The sequence below is a fragment of the Carlito syrichta genome, unplaced genomic scaffold (assembly GCF_000164805.1).
Source record: "Carlito syrichta isolate Samal-C Ts95f unplaced genomic scaffold, Tarsius_syrichta-2.0.1 Scaffold302276, whole genome shotgun sequence".
Taxonomy (NCBI): domain Eukaryota; kingdom Metazoa; phylum Chordata; class Mammalia; order Primates; family Tarsiidae; genus Carlito; species Carlito syrichta.
The window spans coordinates 260,181-281,110 of NW_007246372.1; the positions used below are offsets into that span (position 1 = coordinate 260,181).

General features: G+C 48.5%; 1 protein-coding gene across 2 annotated transcripts; it reads left to right on the forward strand.

Annotated features, from left to right (window-relative positions):
• The first annotated feature begins 300 nt into the window (after window positions 1-300).
• LOC103258512 (SEC14-like protein 2) lies at window positions 301-20,139 on the forward strand. Of its 2 annotated transcripts, XM_008056174.2 has the most exons (12): window positions 301-502; window positions 974-1,049; window positions 6,056-6,099; window positions 6,480-6,539; window positions 6,800-6,988; window positions 8,193-8,288; window positions 8,450-8,510; window positions 8,920-9,003; window positions 12,912-13,018; window positions 13,101-13,240; window positions 13,386-13,555; window positions 18,661-20,139. In XM_008056174.2, the coding sequence occupies exons 1-12, from the start codon at window positions 476-478 to the stop codon at window positions 18,789-18,791; spliced, it is 1,185 nt and encodes a 394-aa protein (XP_008054365.2). In that variant the 5' UTR covers window positions 301-475; the 3' UTR covers window positions 18,792-20,139. The 2 variants fall into 2 exon arrangements, with proteins under 2 accessions (XP_008054365.2, XP_021567086.1); XM_021711411.1 differs by lacking the exons at window positions 301-502; window positions 6,480-6,539; window positions 6,800-6,988 and having other exon boundaries at window positions 978-1,049.
• The last annotated feature ends 791 nt before the right edge of the window (window positions 20,140-20,930 follow it).

The following is a 20,930-nucleotide window of genomic DNA, read 5'->3' on the forward strand; positions in this document are numbered from 1 at the left end:
TTGGTGAGGGATGGCTTCATGCCTACAGTTTGGATGAGCAGGGGTGGAACACTGGGAGCCAGTCTGTGAGGAGGAATGGCCTGAGTCCCCAGCTGACCTGGGCAGTCAAGCACTCCCATTGGTCCCTACTGGGGCTGTCCTATAGGTCAGTGACCAGGGAAAGGTGAGTGACTGGGAGGCGGAGGCTTGAGGAGGGAATGCGGGGGCCTGCTTACCTACAGGGTAGTGAGAGTTTGGAGATGGGTGTGGCTGTCCCTTGAGGTCACTGTCCACTTCCTTTGTTTGGCACTACCTGCACTTTCCCCCTGGGTTGCCTGCCTCCCTCCCCCTACTGCCTCTAAAGTCCTTCAAGCCCAGCTTAATGCCATTTTTTATATGAAGCCATATGAGACCACCCTCTTTCTTCCATCTGCTCCCCTAGCACATGGCTCCCCATTCCGTTACTTAGGGGACAGAAGACCATGGTGGAAAGAGCATGTACTCTGGACTCAGACAGACCTGGGTTTGCACCCTAGCTCTGCTCATGACTGACTGTTTGACACTGGACATGTTACTTAGCCTCTCTGAGCTTTAATTTGTTCATCTGCTAAATGGGGACAATAATACCTCTAAGGGCTCTGAGTGAGGAGTGAATAAGATATGGTGCCAAGATCAGCACTAGGAACATGGGGAGTGCTTGATAAACTGATAATGTTTACTATGGCCCATGCCAGCGTGCCTATGATCACAGTTAGGTGGGAACACATCTGCCCGCCCACCAGACTGGAGTGTAGAAGCCTTTGTGGTGAGGCACAGCAGTGTCTCATTCCCTTCCCCCCTCCTTCCCTGCTACCTGGCACCCCTTGACAAGATGGTGGCCCATGCAACGCAAGTGCCCAGCCAGGCTCTGCAGAGTCTGACCAGGCTAAAGAGGGGTCCAGTAGAAGGTGGTCAGGGTGGGCCCCACCACTCACCCAGCTGCCTCTCCCTACAGTTTCGGGAGAATGTCCAGGATGTGCTGCCCACCCTGCCGAATCCAGATGACTATTTTCTCCTGCGCTGGCTCCGAGGTGAGGGAAGAGGGGCTGTGGGAGGCTGGGGCAGGGGTTTGTTCTGGGTGACAGAATGGCACCCTCTGAAAACCCTGCCCCTGGCAATCTGAGAATCTGGATGTTCAACCTTTAAGCCAAAGGGCCCTTGGCAATTACATAACCTCAGCCCTCCTAGTGAGTAGATAAAGACACTAAGGCTCAGAGAGGTGAAGTGACTTGTCACACTTTTGAGTGTGCTACAGGCAGAGAGAAGACAAGAGTCCTAGGTCTGCTGACTCTCAGTCCAGAGTCCTTTCCATCTACCTGAAAACACGCTCTGCTGAGGGACTTGGGGAAATGAGCCGAGGAAGAGCCAGGCTGGGAAAGGCCCTAGCCATGTGGGAGGTTGAAGGCAGAGTGGGGTGTAGAACCCAAGTCCTGGCCCCTGGGAGAGGTTGGCCCTGCTGTGCCCTGTTGGGACAGCAGGTCCCTTGTTGACATTTCGAGCAGCTTGAAGGGGAGGGGCAGTGTGTATGGGAAGCCTGAGTGTTTGAAGTCTCCTTCAAACACTGCCATGTCCAGAGCCTCAGTTCCAGTTTCATCTCTGCCCTGGCCTGGCTGTGGCACCTGGGTGAGGGCAAAAAATCTTTCCTAGGAGAACAGGACAAGACAGGTGCCCTTCCTATTGCAAGACATGTCATGACAGAACTCTGCAAGTAGCAGTGAAATTTACATGTCTCTATTAGCATCGGGGTCAGACTCAGCCCTGTCCCCCAACCCCTGAGATCTTTTCATTCTTTTCTCTCTTCTCCTCTCCTGTGATTCAGGTCACATGCCACCCTCCCTGGTTCTTTTGACACACTTTTTTTCCCTCCTGTATAGCAACTGTATTTACAGACATAGAAATAATAAAGAAAATTCCACTGTGTTAGATTAGCAGAGCTTATGTTGTGATGTAGAATTGTATCCTAAAACATTAAAGTGCAAATCATGCCCTGTTATTTCTTTTATTATTATTATTGTTTGAAATGAGGTCTCATTATCTTGAACTCCTGGGCTCAAGTGATCCTTCCTCCTTAGCCTCCCGAGTAGCTAGGGCTACAGGCGTGTATCACCATGTCCAGCCCTATTATTTCTTTATGGATATATACACACATGCAGGCCCTAGGAGTCTTGGGACAGGCAAAGAGATGTATTTTCCTTCTCTTTCCAGAAATGTAATAGAGCTGGCATGCTTTTGAGAGACTGCTAGCAAGCACTTGAGGACTGACGCATCCAGAAGAGCCACGTGGAGCCTCGTGTGCCTCTGGAAGTGTCACTTGCCCTTTTTCCAAAAAAAGCTTCCATCCCCCCACGCCCCCCCACACCAGCCCACCACCCAGAGAGGGTAGAGGGGCAGCTTGGGGGCGGCAGTGGAATCTGTCCAAGCTGGAGGAAACTTTTGGCCCAGCATGTGCTGAAGGGCTGCAGCTAGAAGCTGGTGGGTGGAGAGAGTGGGAAGACATGGCCTTCTTAAAGGGCCAGCTGCAAAATTATCCAACCAACTAGGGAGCTGCTGTCGGGTGGGGCAGTGTGGTTTCCCAAAGCCGTTGAACAGTAAGGAGCTCTCTTTTATCTAAGATGGGCCTGGCCTGGGGTCCTGGCAGCTGTTCTCCCAGGCATCCCCACTCCCCAGTCCTGGGGTAACTCTCTCTTTGCATATGGCTTGAGAGTTCACCATGCACACTCCTCAGGCACTACCCACCCCCTCGCAGGAATATCAAAATATGGTCATCCTCCTTTGCCAGATGAGAAAATAGGCACAGAGAGGGAAGGGGACTTATACGAAGTTGCACAGTTAAGGTAAAACAGAATTAGGGCAGAAACCTAGGACTCCAGACTCCTGGCTAACATCCTTTCCAGTAAGCCACTGCTGCTCCTTGGAGCCAAGCTCAGCCTCCTAAAATAGAGGAAGTGTCTCTTCTGCATTTTGTTTGTGCCTCACATTTCCTGGGCAGGAGCTTAGGCCTGGTCAGAACCTAATATGAATTTTAATGAGGGCTTTTGTTGCCTTTTTTTAAAAAAACATAAAACCTTTTTCTCCTTTTGATTCTAAGGGAAACATTTGCAAACCTCACGCTGGCAGAGTCTCTAACCTAGGTGTGAGTTCCAGGGTTCTTCTCCTTTCCTTCCCCGTTCAGCCTTCAGTTTCTACCTGGCGCCAGGACATTGAGAGCAAGTACATGAGTTTCTACTGCCTCCCCTAGCCTGGGGCTGAGTTCTGAGCACCCCAGCAAGGAGGATCGGACAGTAAGATAAAACATAGAAGTGGTGGAACCTTGTGAGGGAGACAGAGCAGGGCTGAATCTCTGCATTTCACAGGACTAGATATGGGCAGCAAGAGCCCAGGACGGCTGCTCCTTAGGCTGGTTTCTCTTGCAGCACCCCAAGCCATGCTTTGAGCTGCCTCTGACTAGGGTGGCCAGCAGGACCCCAGAGAGGCCTGACTCAGCCCTGGGGGAGGCACCAGGTGCAGTATCAGGAGCAAGTGGCAACTCGGAGAGAGCCCTTGAAGAAGACGCTGGATGTTGGACCCTGGCAGATAAAGGTTAACTGGAGAGCCTCCCCTGAGATAAGGGGGCTCACAGTTCACCAGCACTCCTGTTTCCTAGGAAGATAAGGGCTTTCTTCCCAGTAGGGGTATCCTTCTTAACAGAGATTCTCATTTTCATGGTCTGACTCCTCCTGCATGTGAAGATGTTGCCTTGAATGGGCCAAGAGTTTCTAGCCTATTAGATGGTTTGATCAGAACTGGGTAGTATTTTGTCCAAGGTCAAACAGAGAAGAGGAAGAGTTGGGAGGCAAACTCAGATCATATGAGGGGGACCCAAAAATCCTGGAATTGATTTATAAAGCTGTGTATTTATTCTTACATGTTTAAACTTCTGTCTCCCTCAAAGTGCTTTCCATTTCATGCAATACAGCTACCTAGAGATGTTTTTTCCACTACTCAAAAGTTTTTGAATTCGTTAATTTTGAAGCCCTTTAGTGCCTCTGCCTTTTTTTGTTTTACTTCTCTCACATCAGCAAAATGTTTTCCAATCACCCAGGTGAATATGGAGGGTGGGGCACCGTTTTTGGTAAAAAACTGCTGAACACTCAGTGCGGTGTGGGCAGGTGTGTTGTCATGGTGGAAGAGCCTGTCACCTGTTTGCCACAACTTGGGATGTTTCTTCTGCAAATCACCTCTCACAACAATGCTAAGTGGTACACTGATGCCAATAGGTTCCTAGAACACTAATCTAGCAGGGGAAGCCTGCGCTACAAGGGGCCCATCCTCCAAAGGATAATTCCGTGGTTTTTTGAGTCCCCTTGTATTCCTCTAAAAGCTGTCTCATGCTGCTATGATAGCACAGGAAGGATGATAGTCAGTTCTACCAGTATGTGTCTGGCACCATTGATGGGTGTGGCATTGGCCAAATCTCTGGAGGCCCCCTCTGGGCCCAGGAGAGAGGACTGGACTTCATGACAGTAGTCAGGGAATGTTCTGGGCACCCCTGGGGAGCGATGATTAAGGGACCAGTGACAGTCCAGAGGGCAGCCTGTCTGGCCCAAGTTCCAGGGCTGTCAGCAGATCTAGATGCCAATCAAATCCACAAAGGACATATTGGAAGGGACAGTCCATAGGTCAGGGGGGAAAATTGGTACGATCTGGATCTCACAAACTCTTTGAAGGATAAAATGAAGCTGACCATAACAGGATGGAATTTGATAGGAAAGGCTCTAAGTTCCCACCTCTCCACATAAGACACAGAGGCCTAGCAGCTGCACAGGTGAAAAGGATTTGGGGGTTTCAGTTGACTCTAAACTCCACCAGAGTTAAAGGTGTGAATGTTGCCGAGACAATTCTTAGACAACACCTGGTGCGGTGTTCTGCTCTTATGTATCAACAGACATAGAAATAATACAGGAAATTCCATTGTGTTAGATTAGCAGAGTTTGTGTTGTAATGTAGAATTGTATCCTAAAACATTAAAATACAAATCATGCCCAATTATTTCTTTTATTATTATTATTATTATTGAAATTAGGTTTTGCTATCTTACTCCCCAGGATGGCCTTGAACTCCTGGGCTCAAGTGATCCTCCCTCCTCAGCCTGGCACTCTGAGAAGGGCATTGGCAAACTGGAAAACATTCAAAGGGAAGCTTTTTGCATGGACTTGAAACCAAGCTATGGGCCTTGGTAAAGGCTCCAAGAATGGGCAGCATGAACGTAGGGAAGACTCAGTGTGTATAGAATTTGCCGGTCTTGGAAGGGCTGTCACGCGACTGAGGAAGTAACTCTGCTCTCTGAGTGTCTTTGGAGTGGATCTCAGCTCAGTATAATGAAAACTGAGTACAAATGGCACCTATGACAACCTGGGAGCAGGTGGCCTTGAAGGCAGTAAGGTCTTTGTGTTTAAGCTTGAGGAGTTGGGGTTCATGCATAAAATAAATAGTTGGTCCAGGTGAACTTGAATTCTGATACTTGTCAGGGGCCCTGGGAGGAGGGCCCTTTGTGTTCCTTTAGGGTGTGTGTGGGTCCTCTGAGGAGGTAACGAGGTGGACTGGAGGTTTATCAACCTCTCTATCCCACTGAGATGTTCTACCAGCTTTCCTCAGATTACAGGGGCAGCTATGTTCATCTTTGAACTATGGGTCAAGTTCTCAGGACTATGGAGGAGATAAACTTTGTGTCAGAGGAGAGGGCCAAATGATAAGGGGGTCCAGGGTTCACTTTCACTGAGCAGAGATAAGACCTCTCTGCTTTTTGTATCCACTGGAGTAAAACCCTTTTGACCTTGAAGTTGCAATACTGCCCCCAACTGCCTGGCTCTCCCCATAAGTCCAGGGCCTGTGTTGTTCCAGAAGCCCTTGGTGAAGGTTCTCAAAGGAGCTTCTGCAGTTGGGATAATCTGAGAGTCATGACCAAGAGGAACTGGCCCCATCATGGGAATAGGAAAATCTCCCCATCCTGGGACACCCCGGTTGCTGGCCTAACTCTGACCACGTTTCCCTGTTACAGCAAGAAACTTCGACCTGCAGAAGTCAGAGGGCATGCTCCGGAAGGTGAGACCCATTTGGCTCCAAGTCCCACTGTTGTCTTGATTCTTCCCCAGAAGGGTTGTGCCTTGCTTGGACTTCTTTTGCTCACCCCCACCCACTTTGGGGTGTGTGACATATCTTGAGTATTAGCCGACCATTGTTGCCTTATCCTTCTGGGACAAAGTGAATTCCTTTCCCTGGAACCGTAGGCTTTCACGGTTCTGGGTCAGCCAAGAATGATAATCTGTTCTGCTAAGACCCCTAAAACAGGCAGGGCCTTCTGTCCACTCCTGCCTGTTGCCTTCTATGGTCTGATGGTTTGATTCTGCTGTCACATATTGCTAGATGCCAATTAAACTACCTCCCACTCATGCCTTTTAAAATTCCTGATTGTGTATTTGCAGCATGTGGAGTTCCGAAAGCAAAAGGACATTGACAACATCATTAGCTGGCAGCCTCCAGAGGTGAGGACAAATGATCCTGCCCCATTCCTATGCTAGGCCTATTAGACATACACCCTGTGTCTTAGATCTATTGGATTGGGACCCTCAGAGGAAAGGTCTGACAATGCCAAGGGAGCCCTGATGGCTTCCACAATGAGTATCTGTTGGCACCCAGGGCTGGGATGTGGAGGGAGCTACTGATGACCTTGGAGTAAGGTCCTGGGATCTAGAGAAGGTATGGATGTGTGCCAGCCAGGTGTCTCCTCTCTGTCTTTGCCCAGGTGGTCCAACAGTATCTGTCAGGGGGCATGTGTGGCTACGACCTGGATGGCTGCCCAGTCTGGTACGATGTCATTGGACCTCTGGATGCCAAAGGTCTGCTGCTGTCAGTCACCAAACAGGACCTGCTCAAGACCAAGATGCGGGACTGTGAGCTGCTCCTGCAGGAGTGTGCCCACCAGACCGCAAAGGTGAGTGGATGGCCACAGCTGGAGATGAGCTAGCCATAGCAGAGGCATTCAGGCAGGAGCAGGGATGCCATGCTAGAAGGTGAAGTACAGCTTCAGGGCTGAGGTCCAGACTTTTCGATTTCACAGACCAGTGAAATTTCCGTTGTAGAAACTGACATAATGTTGCCAAATTTTTATTTTCCCAAGTAAAGACTTCCAAAAACTTACCTTCTATTATTGCCATAATTAGCACCAAAAACTGCAGGAATGGCAATAATCTTAGCATAACAGGCAGTGCTTTAAAGGAAACAGATTTAGCTTTATAAAAAAAGATACTACATCAGTGTTATTTTTCTCATTCATCTGAGGACCCGTGAAATCTTTGTCATGGACCAACATATCCTTAGGTAAGAATCTGAGTAGCACCAGTGTAGATGATCTCAGATTCTGTGCTTCTCTAACCCTGCATTAATTCTTTCCTTTCCTTTTCTTTTTTTTTTGTTTAGAGATGGGCCTTGCTATGTGGCCTAGGCTGGTCTTGAACTCTTGGGCTCAAGCAATCCTTCCACATTGTCCTACAAAAGTGCTGGTATTATAGGTGTGAGCCACCATGACTGGCCTCTGTATTCATAAAAGATAAGGACAGCTGATGCTCTGAGAAAAACACTGAAGAACAAGCTAGAGCTGCCACCGTGGTCTTTCTCTCCTTCCTTTCAGCAGTTGTAAAGATCCAGTGAAATGGTGTGATGAAGTTTGGGGACATTCCAACAATGTTATCCACAAACGTTGAGAGAGATGTTTACTCTCTACCGTGCGCAGAGACCCTGGGGGGCTGGGATACAGGAAGCATTAGACATGGATGCACCCTTGGATAGGCTCTGTCCCTGAGCGATACGTGTCTGCACAGGTACTGCACACAGAGCTCACAGTGACTCAGAGGAAGAGGGAGGCTGCCAGGCCAGACTGCAGAACAGAAGGGACTCAGATGTAATCTAGAGCTACCCAGTCATTTACTGGATGAGAACACAGAGACTTAGGCAGGAAGAGTGACTCGCCTAGGTCACAATTCCGGCCTGGGGTGATTGATTTGATTTGGAAAACCCTAGGCCTAGCCTAGACCAACTCTGGTTGCTCTGGGTGCACGGTGCAGTCAGCATTTGCCCTGAACCAGGGTGGGCTTCTGGGTGGGGCAGCCTGATGTGACTTCTTGCTCTGTTTCCTGCAGTTGGGGAAGAAGATAGAGACCATCACCTTGATTTATGACTGCGAGGGGCTTGGCCTCAAGCATCTCTGGAAGCCTGCTGTGGAAGCCTATGGAGAGGTGAGTGGCAGGATTAGGGAGGTGGAGTAGGCCCCGTTGCGAGGCTGCCCTGTGGGGTGGGTAAAGCGATGGGGGCAGATTCTAGCCTGGAGGAAGCAGGGCCTCTCTCCCTAGCACAGAAGTCTGCGTCTGCTGGAATCAGAGTGGTTTTGTTTCCACAGTTTCTCTGCATGTTTGAGGAAAATTATCCTGAAACACTGAAGCGTCTTTTTGTTGTTAAAGGTAAGTTGGGAATTTCCTGTGACAAAGCCAAATGGTATAGAGGGGCCAAAAATATTACAGGGGCAGATTAAGGAGACTAAAGCAGAGTGAGCCAAAGGAGGGGTCTAAGGACATGTTCTGAAGACTGCCTCCTGTTGGGCATGGTGGCTCATGCCTATAGTCCTAGTGCTTTGGGAGGCTGAAGTAGGAAGATCACTTGAGGCCAGGAGACAGACCAGCCTGGGCAATATAGCGAGACCCTGTCTCAACAAAATATATTTTAAAACATCAGCTGAGCATGGTGGCATGTGCCTGTAGTCCTAGCTACTTGGAAGGCTTAGGTAGGAGCGTTGCTTGAGCTCAGGAGTTTGAGGCTGTGGTGAGCTATGATCCCTGCATCCAGCCTCATATCATCTGGTCTTTGTTCCAGCCCCTAAGCTGTTTCCTGTGGCCTATAACCTTATCAAACCCTTCCTGAGTGAGGATACTCGGAAGAAGATCATGGTCCTGGGAGGTGAGTGATTCAAAGTAGTCTCAACTCCACAGGATGGTCTGTGGCCAGACTGGGTCTGACTTTAGAGGTGCGAGTGTAGCCTCCAGGGTGAAGACTTCCTCTGCTGGTTTGGCAGCAGTGGGACCCAGGAGCAAACTGGGATAAAGCTGGGGCCTTCCTTCCTGTTTTCACAAGAACTCTTTCTCTGACATTCTAGAAGCAAGCACTTGGCTCATCACTGTCAATTCAGAAATGATGAAACTCCAGTCCTTGCCTTCAAGGAGCTTACAGTATAATAAGAGACAGAGACCTAGAGAGGGAAAGCTCTGATACAGCCAGAAAAGACACACAGTAGGTGCCATGGAGGGCACAAGGAAGGAAAAGGGTTCATTCAGTTCTGGGCAACTAGCTCTGGTTTCATCTGACAAGCACCTAGTATGTGCCAGGCTCAGAACTAAGTGCCCAAACCACAAAGATGAAGACAACAGTCTTTTGAACATCTCTTGGCCTCCTGGAAAAGGAGACACACACAGCTGTCTATCACCACGCTATGGTAAATGTAAGGAAGGCAGAACCACAAAGTTCCCAGAAACAAGCAGCGACACTCACCCTGCTGAACTAGGGAGGAGGTGATGCCTACCTAAGTGCATACTATGGGGTGGGTAAGAGTCAGCCAGACGGAACAAGGCGGGACGCTGCTTGGCAGAAAGAGCAGATTGAACAAAAACCTCCTCACACAGCATAGCACGGGTCGTTATCAGGGAAGACAAGGCAGGGGTGGCAGGAGAAGGGGCTGGAGAGGGCAGAACCAGGAGGCAGGGCACAGAGAACCCAGGGCACTGTGTTGAGTAGCTGGGACATGACCTACTGGCCACTAGGAACCAAAGAAGAGTTTTTGGCAGGGAAGTACCACGGTCAGGTTTTAATTGAGGGCGCTGTGCTGGCAGGATTGTGAAGGACAAACACCAGTTTGCTCACTGTTGCCACAGTCCATGCAAGAGGGGTTGCAAGCCTGAACCACAGCAGTAGCAACAGGGATAGAAAGGAGAAAAAGGACCAGGTGCAGTGGTTCATGCCTGTTATCCCAGCACTTTGGGAGGCTGAGGTGGGAGAATTGCTTGAGGCCAGGAGTTCAAGAGCAGCCTAGGTAACATAGCAAGACCTTGTCTCTACCAAAAAAAAAAAAGAGATGGATTTATACTTATTTAGGAAGTAAAGCAGCACAACTCAATTGACTGATATAGGAAGTAAGGGAGAAAGAGAAATCTAGAATGATTCCCTAGTGTGTGGCATGAATAGACAGTGATACAGTCCTTCAACCAGGGAACACGACTAGAATAATAAGATTGAATAAGCTTGAAGCTGAGTTTGAGGCATTTGTGAGAGATACAGATGTCAGGAATACTTGAATCTGAAACTTAGGAGGAAACTCCAGTCTGGAGACTTGGGAATTATCAGATAAAGGCAGCAGCTAAAACCTTGACAGTAGACAAGACTGCCACAAAAGAACAGAGGCTGAACCCTGGGGAATGGCCAAGTTCAAGAGCAAGCAGAGAAAGAGGAGCCCACCAGGGAGACTGAGAAGAAGTAATTAATGAGATTGGCAGAGAAATAGGCCAACAGGGATTGGATATGCAGGGAAGTAGGGAGAACTTCAGGGCAGAAGGGAAAGTGTGACCCCAAAGCCATCAAGGAGGACACATAGGAATCAAGCCAGCCAGGGACAGGCGAGAGTTCAGTTTTATTGGAGCATAAAGTAGAGTGGTGAGAGAAAGGGCTAGAAAGGTAGATAGGGACAGGCTCATGGATGCCACCTATGGAGCTGAACTTGGGGGTAAATAACAGGGTTTTTGGTTTCTGAATATTCACCTTTAGGTGACATTAAAAGTAATGATCTGGCCAGGCACGGTTGCTCACACCTATAATCCCAGCACTTTGGGAGGCCAAGGCGAGTGGGTTGCTTATGCCTCGGAGTTCAAGCCTAGACAACATAGTGAAAAAATTAGTTAGGCATGCTGGCATGCACCTACAGTCCCAGCTACTTGGGTTGCTGAGGTTGGAAGGATCACCTGAGCTCAGGATGTCGAGGCTGCTGTGAGCTATGATTGTAATGATCATGCCACTGTACTCCAGCCTGGGCAACACAGTGAGACCTCAACTCAAAAAAAAAAAAAAAAAAGACCAGGTATGGTGGCTCAAACCTGTAATCCCAGCACTTTGGGAGGCCAAGGCAAGAGGACTGCCTGAGTCCAGGGGTTTGAGACCAGCCTGGGCAACTTAGTGAGACCTTGTCTCTACAATAAATTAAAAAATTAGCTGGGCATGGTGGCGCACACCTGTAGTTTCAGCTACTTGGAAGGCTGAGATGGAAGGAACACCAGAGCCCAGCAGGTCAATGCTGAGGTGGCCGTGAGCATGCCACTGCATTCCAGCCTGGGTGAGAGTGAGACTTCAACTAAAAAAAAAAAAATATATATCCCAGACATGTGCTAGTGAGACCCAGGGAGTGGAGTGAAGTCACCAGGAAAGGATAGGACACCTAGGTTCCAGTTCTAGCTCTGGCAACAACAAGTTCTGTCTCTTGTTGCCTCAGTTACTCTCTCTGTAAGATGGGAAGAATTCTCTGGGCATTGTCCAAACTCTCCAGCTGAACTGGGGGGAAAAATATAAAATCTGGGCAAAAGGATTTTATGATTTTTGGTTTTTCTGCCGCTACCACCCACCATGTGCATGAGATGGTTTGGTTTCCTGGCAGCAGAGCTGTGTGGGAGGTTCAGTCTGTTCCCCTGCCCACCCCTAAAACTCTTTCAACTAAACCTGCCTCAGGCTGGAAAGGTACAGGATCTTCAATGGAGGTGGGGGAAAAGATTCATTCAGGGCTGGTCACTGGAGCTTAGCAGTGCAGATGAAACCAACCCAAGACCATATACGCTATGTTCCCAGAAGTTGCATGGTCTCCGGTCCTTAAAAATCTGAGGGCTGGCAGACCCTGGTCAATCTCTTTAGGTTTCCAGCCAGCACAGCACAGAGGACACTGGCTTATGCCCCAAGCTTGCAGCCACTGCCTATATGTGATCTATATAGTAAGCATGGAAAGGTTTTCATTATCAAAATATTGTACTTGGCTGATATTTGCTTACAAATTTGGATCGGTGAAGTGGTTCTTGGCACCATCTAGAGTCAAACTCACCTAGTCAGAAAAGGACTTGGTTATTTTAAAAAATGAGCCAAATCATTGGCAGAAAACAGTAGGAGCAGAAGTGAAATTGTGGCAGGGGTAAAGCCAAAGGAACCCATCTAAGAGGTCACTCTGCAGTGACGCATTCACTTATTAAGTCCTGATTAGGTGCAGGAGAAAGTGGGGAAAAGGACACACGTGGTTCTACCCTCACGGAGTTCAGTCTGACCAGGACAGGGTATGTCGACTTGGGCCTTCCTGCCCAATTCACATGTGGCTCCCCCTGCATGGATTGCCCTTCCCCTCTTTCTTTGCGCCCCTCTTGCTTGTAACTCAATGTTTGTATCACCTCCCTGGAGTGATAATATACTCTCATACATGTAGGGCACTTTACAGTTTACAAAGCTCTCTCAAGTACTCAGTTCATTTCACTCCCACCATAACCGTGTGGGACAGGAGGAACCAGGCTCAGTGATGTGCCTATGATCACTCAGCTGGTCAGATGCAGTGAAGACAGGAATTCAGGTCTCTGACTCCTGGTCTGGAGCAGGTCCATCCTCTGGGTGATGGCTCCTCCTGAGCCTCCAGTAGGATTACGCATGTGTCATGTGCTCTAATGCCAGTATTTGGGGTGGAATGGGGAGACTGTGGCAGGTGGGTTTTTTCCTGCCTTGTTAATGTATAACACTAGGGTTATGGTGAAATCTCACCTAGTGGTAAGACACATCTTTCTCCTTCCCTCTTCTGCCAGCAAACTGGAAGGAGGTTTTACTGAAGCATATCAGCCCTGAACAGGTGCCTGTGGAGTATGGGGGCACCATGACTGATCCTGATGGAAACCCCAAGTGCAAATCCAAGGTAAGGTCCACCAGGAGCTGGAGGTGAATAGGGAAACCTGGCTCAAATGCACATTCCAGCTCACTCTATGCTCTGCTTCTAGATCAACTATGGGGGTGACATCCCCAAGAAGCATTATGTGCGAGACCAGGTGAAACAGCAGTATGAACACAGCGTGCAGATTTCCCGGGGCTCCTCCCACCAAGTGGAGTATGAAATCCTCTTCCCTGGCTGCGTCCTCAGGTAGGGGCCTGGGCTCTTCCAGGAGACCTGAGCCTTTTATCTATATGTGCTGGTGGGTGGGCTAGGGTAGGAGAAGCCCTGGTGCCGGCACCCCTAAGAAGGAACCCAGACAGAATTTTGACTAAATGGGTCATGTCCCCTGCAGGTGGCAATTTATGTCAGATGGAGGAGATGTTGGTTTTGGGATTTTCTTGAAGACCAAGATGGGAGAGAGGCAGCGGGCAGGGGAAATGACAGAGGTGCTGCCCAACCAGAGGTACAACTCCCACCTTGTCCCTGAAGATGGGACCCTCACCTGCAGTGAACCTGGCATCTGTAAGTATCTCTGCCTTGGCAATGCCTGAAGCCCCTGTCCAGCTTTCTGCTTGCGAAGCTCCTCTTCCTCCATGGAGTTTTGGCTCTCAGAGTGCTAGAACTAGAAGTGGAACTCCATCAGTTCAACCTCTTCTTGCATAGATGAAGAAACCGAGGCTTGGAGAGGTGAAATCACTTGCTCACTGTGACCCATTTGGTTAATGGTGGGTTGGAACTCTGACCTGATACTTCCAGGTGAGTCACACCCCTTCCCAAAGGCCAGAGAGGCAGACCTGGCTGAGAGGGCAAGGATCACAGGGTGAAGTGCTGAAAAGTCCAGCCATGACCCCTCTGAGCGAGCTTCAGTCATCTCCAGATTTACCAAAGAATGGACACCGAATATGAACAGGCAGTTTACACAAGAAGAGTAAGAGTGACAAACAGACATTTGAAAAGGTGTTTTAGCTTAGGTAACTTCGCAATATCAATTAAAATTCCCTTTGACTCAGCAATGGTACTTCTGGAAATTTACCCTACATAAATATTTACACACATAAACAAAAATATAGGAGCAAAGATGTTCCCAGCAGCCTGGAAAACTGGCAATAACCAACTGGCCATAATAAGGTCTTGTTAAATAAGTTATAGTCCATTCATACAATAGAATATTATATACCCGTTAGAGTAAATAGATGTTTATGTGTTAAACAAATACACATAAAACATAGCATGTGTGGTATATACTCACTTTGGTTAAAAAAAAAATGAGTACACAGAAAATAATTCTTATGGAACGGTAGGATCTGGTTATCTGTAGAATGGTTATCTGTGGAATGGTAGGATGCTCATTTGTACACTATTCCTGCAAATATATTTTATCAAGGACTGTGTACTACATTTATAAGCAGAAAATACACACACACACACACACACACACACACACACACACACACACACACACTCAAATCTCCAGTTTCCTGTCACAGCCAATGGAAAAATCAATGAGAGCAAGGGCCTTATCATCAGACCTAAGTTGGACTTGACTACTGGCTAGCTGCGTGGCCTTAGGCAAGTGATGTAGCTTTCCTAAGCTTCAGTTTCCTGATGGCTACACTGAGGATCTCACAGGGATACCTGGTGATTAAATGTGATAAGGCTTGTGAGGCACTTAGTATCATGCCTGGCATGCTGTAAGCTTTCAATACTCTGTAGTCACCATTATTATTAGAGCAAGGCCTAGGGGAGAGGGGCCATTCTGGAGCTAATACTAGGAGACAGGAGAAGCCCTATGCCCCATTTCCATGGCAGTGCCGCCAGGAAATCTGAGCAAGGCCCACAGATGTCACGGCTTCTGTGCTTGTCCACACCATCACCCAAGCTGAGATTCCACTACCTCCTTCACATCCCAGGCAACCTTCAGTCTCTACCGCCCCCTCCTCACAGATGCTCTGTGGTGCCATAGCTCCCTGGGGAGGGGGAGTATTCTTGTTAGTGAGCAGCCGGGTCCTGTGGGAGAAGGCGTATACTCTGTGCTTCAGTGAGAACAAAGCTTAACACCAGCCTAGACAATGTCACCCCCACAGAGGATAAAGTACTTCATACATACAAGCTTGAATTTCTTTTTTTAATGGATGAAGCTGAGTTATAAAAGGGATGTTACCTCTCCCACAAAGTAGCTTGTGTAGACACAAAAAAGACAGAAGACACCAGAGAACCCTAGAGTCCAGGACCCCTTGGCCATAGACTGTCCTTGATGCTGTAAGAGGAGAGTGTGGAGTCCCAGATTAAGGAAGTTGTTTATCCAAGGTCTGGAGCCAGTAGAAGAGTCTAGCCCATTTTCCAGCATTTCCCATTACCCCTTCATCTTCTCTTTAGTATCTGAAGGACACAGCCTGAGAAGGGACCATTAACCTTTTAACATAATCAGGCTTAGGCTTACAAATCCCAAATTTACATTAGTTCCTCTTGGATACATTCCCAACAGGAACATTTACCTGCCCGTAGGGTCCTGACTGGGATCTGCTTCTTGCCCATTTCTAGGATGAGCAGAGTCAGGCCCCAGCATCCATTTCCCTTTCCCAGGTGTACAGACAATGGAGTGGGATCAGCTGATGCCTGGGGCCATGGCTCAGGTTAGACCTGAGCCCAGAGAGAACCCAGTGTTAGGTACAAGCTCACCTGAGGGTGGGTGATGCCCTTGGAGAACCAGGCACCCCTCTGCAAAGTGAAACATAGTCACCCAGTGAAGAAATTAAAACTCTGTGCCAGCCTTCAATGGCAAGAGCACATTAACTCTCCCTAGGCTTCTCTGGTCCTTGTCCAAGTGTACTAAATTACTGAGAGGAGGACCAACATTTGAATTGATTTCACTTTTGTTATCTCACCTAATATTTGCTGAGGACCTACTGAATACATAATGCTAGACAAGGAATGAAGACTCAGACAGAAAGATCTGGACTTTGTCCACCAGCAGTGCACAGTATGGTCCAGAAGACTAGAAACACCATAGGAAAGTTAAAAAGCACTGCTGGGCAATGCTGCAGTGAAAAGAGAGAGCCTGGCCAGGTGCCAGGAGACCTGCGTTCTGAGTCCAGCTTGCCACTAACTCTCCCAGGGTTTTGAGCAAGTGTCTCTAAATAGTAAGATTTGGCTTTCCTCCTCCTTAAAATGAGGGGAGTAGACTAGAGCAGGAAACCTTAATCTGGGGACCCCCAGAGCAGTGGTTCCAAATCCTAAGACCAAGAACTTCCCTTTTATGGCGAATAGTGTCTAATGTCCCTTTTACTATTCTGCAATGAAATTTATAAATAATATAACCCACCTACATACCATATAAAGATCAATATATCTGTAATATCAAAGAGAAATAAAAGGAAGCTAATTTAGAATGTATATTTTCCCAATACATAAATGAGAGGCATAATCTCATTATACCACCCTCCCTGTGCCCCTTCAGAACAATGCCTTTTCCCTTGGGAACCACTGCCCTAGAGAATCTATGATGGGCCCCAGAGAATCTGAAATTGTGTGCTTTCATCACAGTCTCAAGGGGGCGAGTTCCCCAACAACAGTTAAGGAGTCTTAGCCTGAAGGATCTCTGGGGACTCTATCAGTCTGTGAGTACACAATTAGTGTCAAAATGAACCAGGCACTCTGGAGCTGCAGTGACTCTACTTCCCTCAGGGCCTGTGCCTCTGATCAACCCCTTCCTCGCTTCTTAAGCCAAATATCTTGCTAGGCAGAGCCATCTTGATCCTGGTACTTGGTCCAAGGAACTCAAAGAACCTCTCCTCCAGCATGGATGACTCTGGTTGATAAGCCTCTGTCATCCAGGACAGAGAGGACACTTCACTCTTTCTGGGGGAATTATTGGTTCTGAAAGACCTCTGAGAGAAAATAGGTGACTAATGCTTTGCACCATGAAGAGAGAGTGGGTGTTGTGTCTACCCTTGGTCTAAACTATGCATTTTATCCAGAGTCGGAAAAGGCTAAGTCTTTGGATTAAATACAGGGTTTTTGTCTTGTTTTTTTCTTGTGGGGAAAAGTGAGAAAAGATGAGGATAAGGTACAGGGCAGAGCTAGTGTTTGTGTTTTCACACTCAATTCTCTTGAAGGGGTGTTTAGCTGAAATGGAACAACTTCCCAAAGAAACAGGATTAAAAGCAGTCTGTTCTTTGCCAAGGCTTGGAAAATAGGCCTGCTGCATGCCTATTTTCTCTTTCCAGAGGAAACCCTGTTAACACATCTATTATCCTACCAAATGTTTTCCATCCCTCTAGAGGCATTACATATTTCCATAATAAACAGGGCATACACACATGTATACATTCACAGGAATTATGTCTGTCATTCAGTGTATGTTTTAAAAAATTCTGAAACTGCAAAACTCATCACAGAATTTGAGAAAACCTTCCCTTTAGAACACGTAGCTGAGTGGCATCATCAAAAAGAACCGGGAAATGTAAGTAGACCAGAGCTTAAAGTCAAAAAAGTTTTTTATGTATTTTTTTTTTGTTTTTTTGTTTTTTGAGTCAGAGTCTCACTCTGTCGCCCAGACTGGAGTGCAGTGGCCACTCCCAGCCACCGCAGCCTCCACCTGCTGGGCTCTGGCGGTCCTTTCACCTCAGCCTTCCAAGTAGCTGGAATTACTGGTGCGCGCTACCACGCCCAGCTAATTTTTGATTTATTGTAGAGATGAGGTCCACCAAGTAGCCTAGGCAGGTCTCGAACCCGCAGGCTCAGGCAATCCACTCACCTCAGCCTCCCAAAGGCGCGGGATTATAGGCTGAGCCACCGAGCCCGGCTTATGTATATGTTAACAAAAATATTACAAACTACTTGCAGACTTCTGCAACTTTTTTGGCCTCAGGATATATTGCAGACAGTTTCTTCAGTCAATTCTGTGGGGGCAAACCTCTTACTTTTTATATCAGAATAGTATTCTGTCACACGTATAATATGAATTATAATATGAAATTAAGCAATTCTTCTTTGATGAACACTTGTGTTTTCCCAATCTTTTATTATTACAAACAGGGATGCAATGAGCATCCTTGTCCATTTATATTTCAAAGGCAGCAATATTGATGATGTGGACCAGAGGGAAATTCTAGTTCCATCATTTCCTCACTGTGTATGTCACATGACTTACTTTTTAATCGACTGTAATAAGACTAATGCTGAACTCACAGTTGTGAGAAGAGATAACATATATAGCTTACCAACCCACTATTTTGACACATAAATAGCCATTGTTACTACTATTACAACTACTCCTGTTAGTAAATCTATTCCTCTCTTTTAAAGCCCAGTTCAAGCTCTAATTCCTCCAAAAAGCTTTTTCATGATTTCGGTCTGCCAGGCCTCTTCTTCCAAACTGTTCCAGATGTGATTGTCTCTGTCACTCATCTGGCACTTGGCATGCTCTGCCTCATGTTTCTTCTCTCTATGAATGTCTTGTCAGCCTAGCTAGATTAAGTTTCAAAAGGCCAGGAACCATTGCTTTTGCTACCTTCATCCCCACTACCTAACATACTGCCTTGCTCAGTCAATAAAAATCAACAAAAATTGCTGTCCCCAAGCGCTTTGTCAAACGGCCTGAATGTCTGGTTTCTGCCTCCCCTCAGATGTCCTGCGGTTTGACAACACCTACAGTTTCCTTCATGCCAAGAAGGTCAGTTTCACTGTGGAGGTCCTGCTTCCAGACAAAGCCTCAGAAGAGAAGATGAAACAACTGGGGGCAGACACCCCCAAATAATGCCTCCTCCTATAGCAGGCCTGGCCCCCTCAGTGTCTCCCTGCCAATTTCTATGCCATGTAGCGGTCATTTCCCCACATCCCTGCAGCCCAATGAAACTGGGCTGAAGGAAAGACCTCGGGCTGGATCTGGGGTGCTTTCATTTCAGAATTAAGAAGAGTGGCTGGAGTGGAGTCTCCTTGCCTCAAATTACCAAGGAGTCCCCTGGGCTGGTCACTGTGATAGGCTCTACCTAGAAAGTATGCCAACTTCATTTGTCTAATGGCAGTTAAGATAGGGAGGGAAGAAATTAGAAAAGGGGAGAAAGATTGAGACCTAACACTTCAGGGAATTCAGATGCAGGGGAGGAACTTGCTCCCAAATGAACATGTAAGTTTAAATCACAATGAGGAGTAGCAAGGTAGCTGGTTGCTAGAGTTATGGTGGGGGTCAGAGTCTTCCAAACTTTTTATCACCGAGACTGGGCTATGGCTTTTCCCATGTCTCAGGAGGTGCCCTGAGTCAGCACATATCTTCCCACTCAGGGGTAGGCAGGCAGGCCTCTCCCTTACCTACAGAACCCCAGCAACTTCTGGGCCCCACTGCCTGCCTCTTTAATTACTAACGATTGTTAGTGACTCAGAGTTTCCTGGGTCTTCTGGTACTCACCCACTGTTCTGCAATGGAAACAAAGCACAAGGGAAATTACCTCCAGGGATCACAGTTCTGGGAAGGGCCAGGGAGAGAACCCTAAAGGGGGGGGGTCTTCCAGTCCCCTTTTCAGTGCTACCGGCTTCTCACCAAGTAATCTTCCATTTGAGCGCCCCAAACAAAAATGATAAGTAGGATCAAGGAGCAGTGGCACTCAGAAAGGGTATTTCCCAGTCTAAGTCTCCCACGTGACCCACCAACCTGCTTCCTGGCTGACCCGAGCGAGGCCTTGGCAGTCCCATCTCCGTGGGAGGCATAAAACGGGTGCAGCAGGTTCCTAGTGCCTGTCGACAGAGCCAGGCCAGGAAGTTGCCCAGGCAGGAGGCCAAAGGTAGGACCAGCATCTCGCAGAACCAGGGGCTGGGGACGGCCACAGCCAGCCTCAAAACCACAAAACATGCCCTGCGAACGAACCCCAGGTCCTGGGCTGCACTGAACACGGGAAGACGGCCCCAGGCCTCGCGGGGGTTCCATTCCCGTAAAACAGGTTGAGAAGCTCGTTTCGCGAAGCTGAGGGAGCTAGGGGCAAGGGCAGAGTTAGCGAAGACCCAAGTGCCAAGGCCGCACGGGCCTCAGCCGGACCGCTCAGGAGGATATCCCGGCCTTGGTTTACAACGCTTTAGGAAAATTAGCCAATGAATAAAGCAACATTCTGTGCGCAGGAGTGGACTTCAATCCCCACCGCTCGCTTCCTCACCAGCCCTCACTCAGAGCCCAAACGTTACCGCGGCTCAGGAGCCCAGCAGCGGCTTCACAAGGAAAAGCGGAGCGCATGCGCAAAACCCCTCTGCTGCGGTCCTGTCTCCTGAGCTTTCTCAAGGGGCCAACAACTAGTTTGCCTACTGATTGGTCCAGCCGGCGCGTGTTCTTCCGCCATCTTTGCTCAGGGCACTAAAGGTCCTCCCGGCCGCCTTCACGGTGAGGGCGTAGGCCCCGCCCTACTTGGCTGCCGAGTACGTGCTCTGCGGTTGGTGCGCGCCAAGCGAGTCCCAGAAAGCGCTCGCCAGGCCCGCGGTGGGTCCCGAGCGGGAGGGAAGCGGAGGAGCGGCGGTCACGTGGCTTTAGGGAGCGTCTCCCAATTCCGCGCCCGCACGGCTGGTGTTTCGGGGACTGGGGATGGCTCCGCCCCCCTTACCCACGAGTCCAGTTCCCCTTGTGGTAACCCCACAGGGCCCTACGATGACAGAGGTGCCTAGGACTGAAAACGGGGCCTCAATAGGGAGTCAATTGTGTCTACTTTCCCTGTCTTTATTTGATGATAAGAGCTAATTCCTTTTTTTTTTTTTGAGTAGGGGTCCCACTCTGTCACACAGGCGGGAGTGCAGTGGCACGCTCACGGCCACCGCAGCCTCGACCTGCTGGGCTCCGGCGATCCTTCCGCCTCAGCCTTCCAAGTAGCTGGAACTACAGGCGCGCGCTACCATGCCCAGCTAATTTTTTATTTATTGT

Coding starts and splice junctions, on each gene's coding strand:
- LOC103258512 (XM_008056174.2), top strand. CDS start 476: ATGTACTCTGGACTCAGACAGACCTGG. Junction 1,050..6,055: donor TCTCCTGCGCTGGCTCCGAG/GTGAGGGAAGAG, acceptor TCCCTGTTACAG/CAAGAAACTTCGACCTGCAG. Junction 13,241..13,385: donor TTCCCTGGCTGCGTCCTCAG/GTAGGGGCCTGG, acceptor TGTCCCCTGCAG/GTGGCAATTTATGTCAGATG.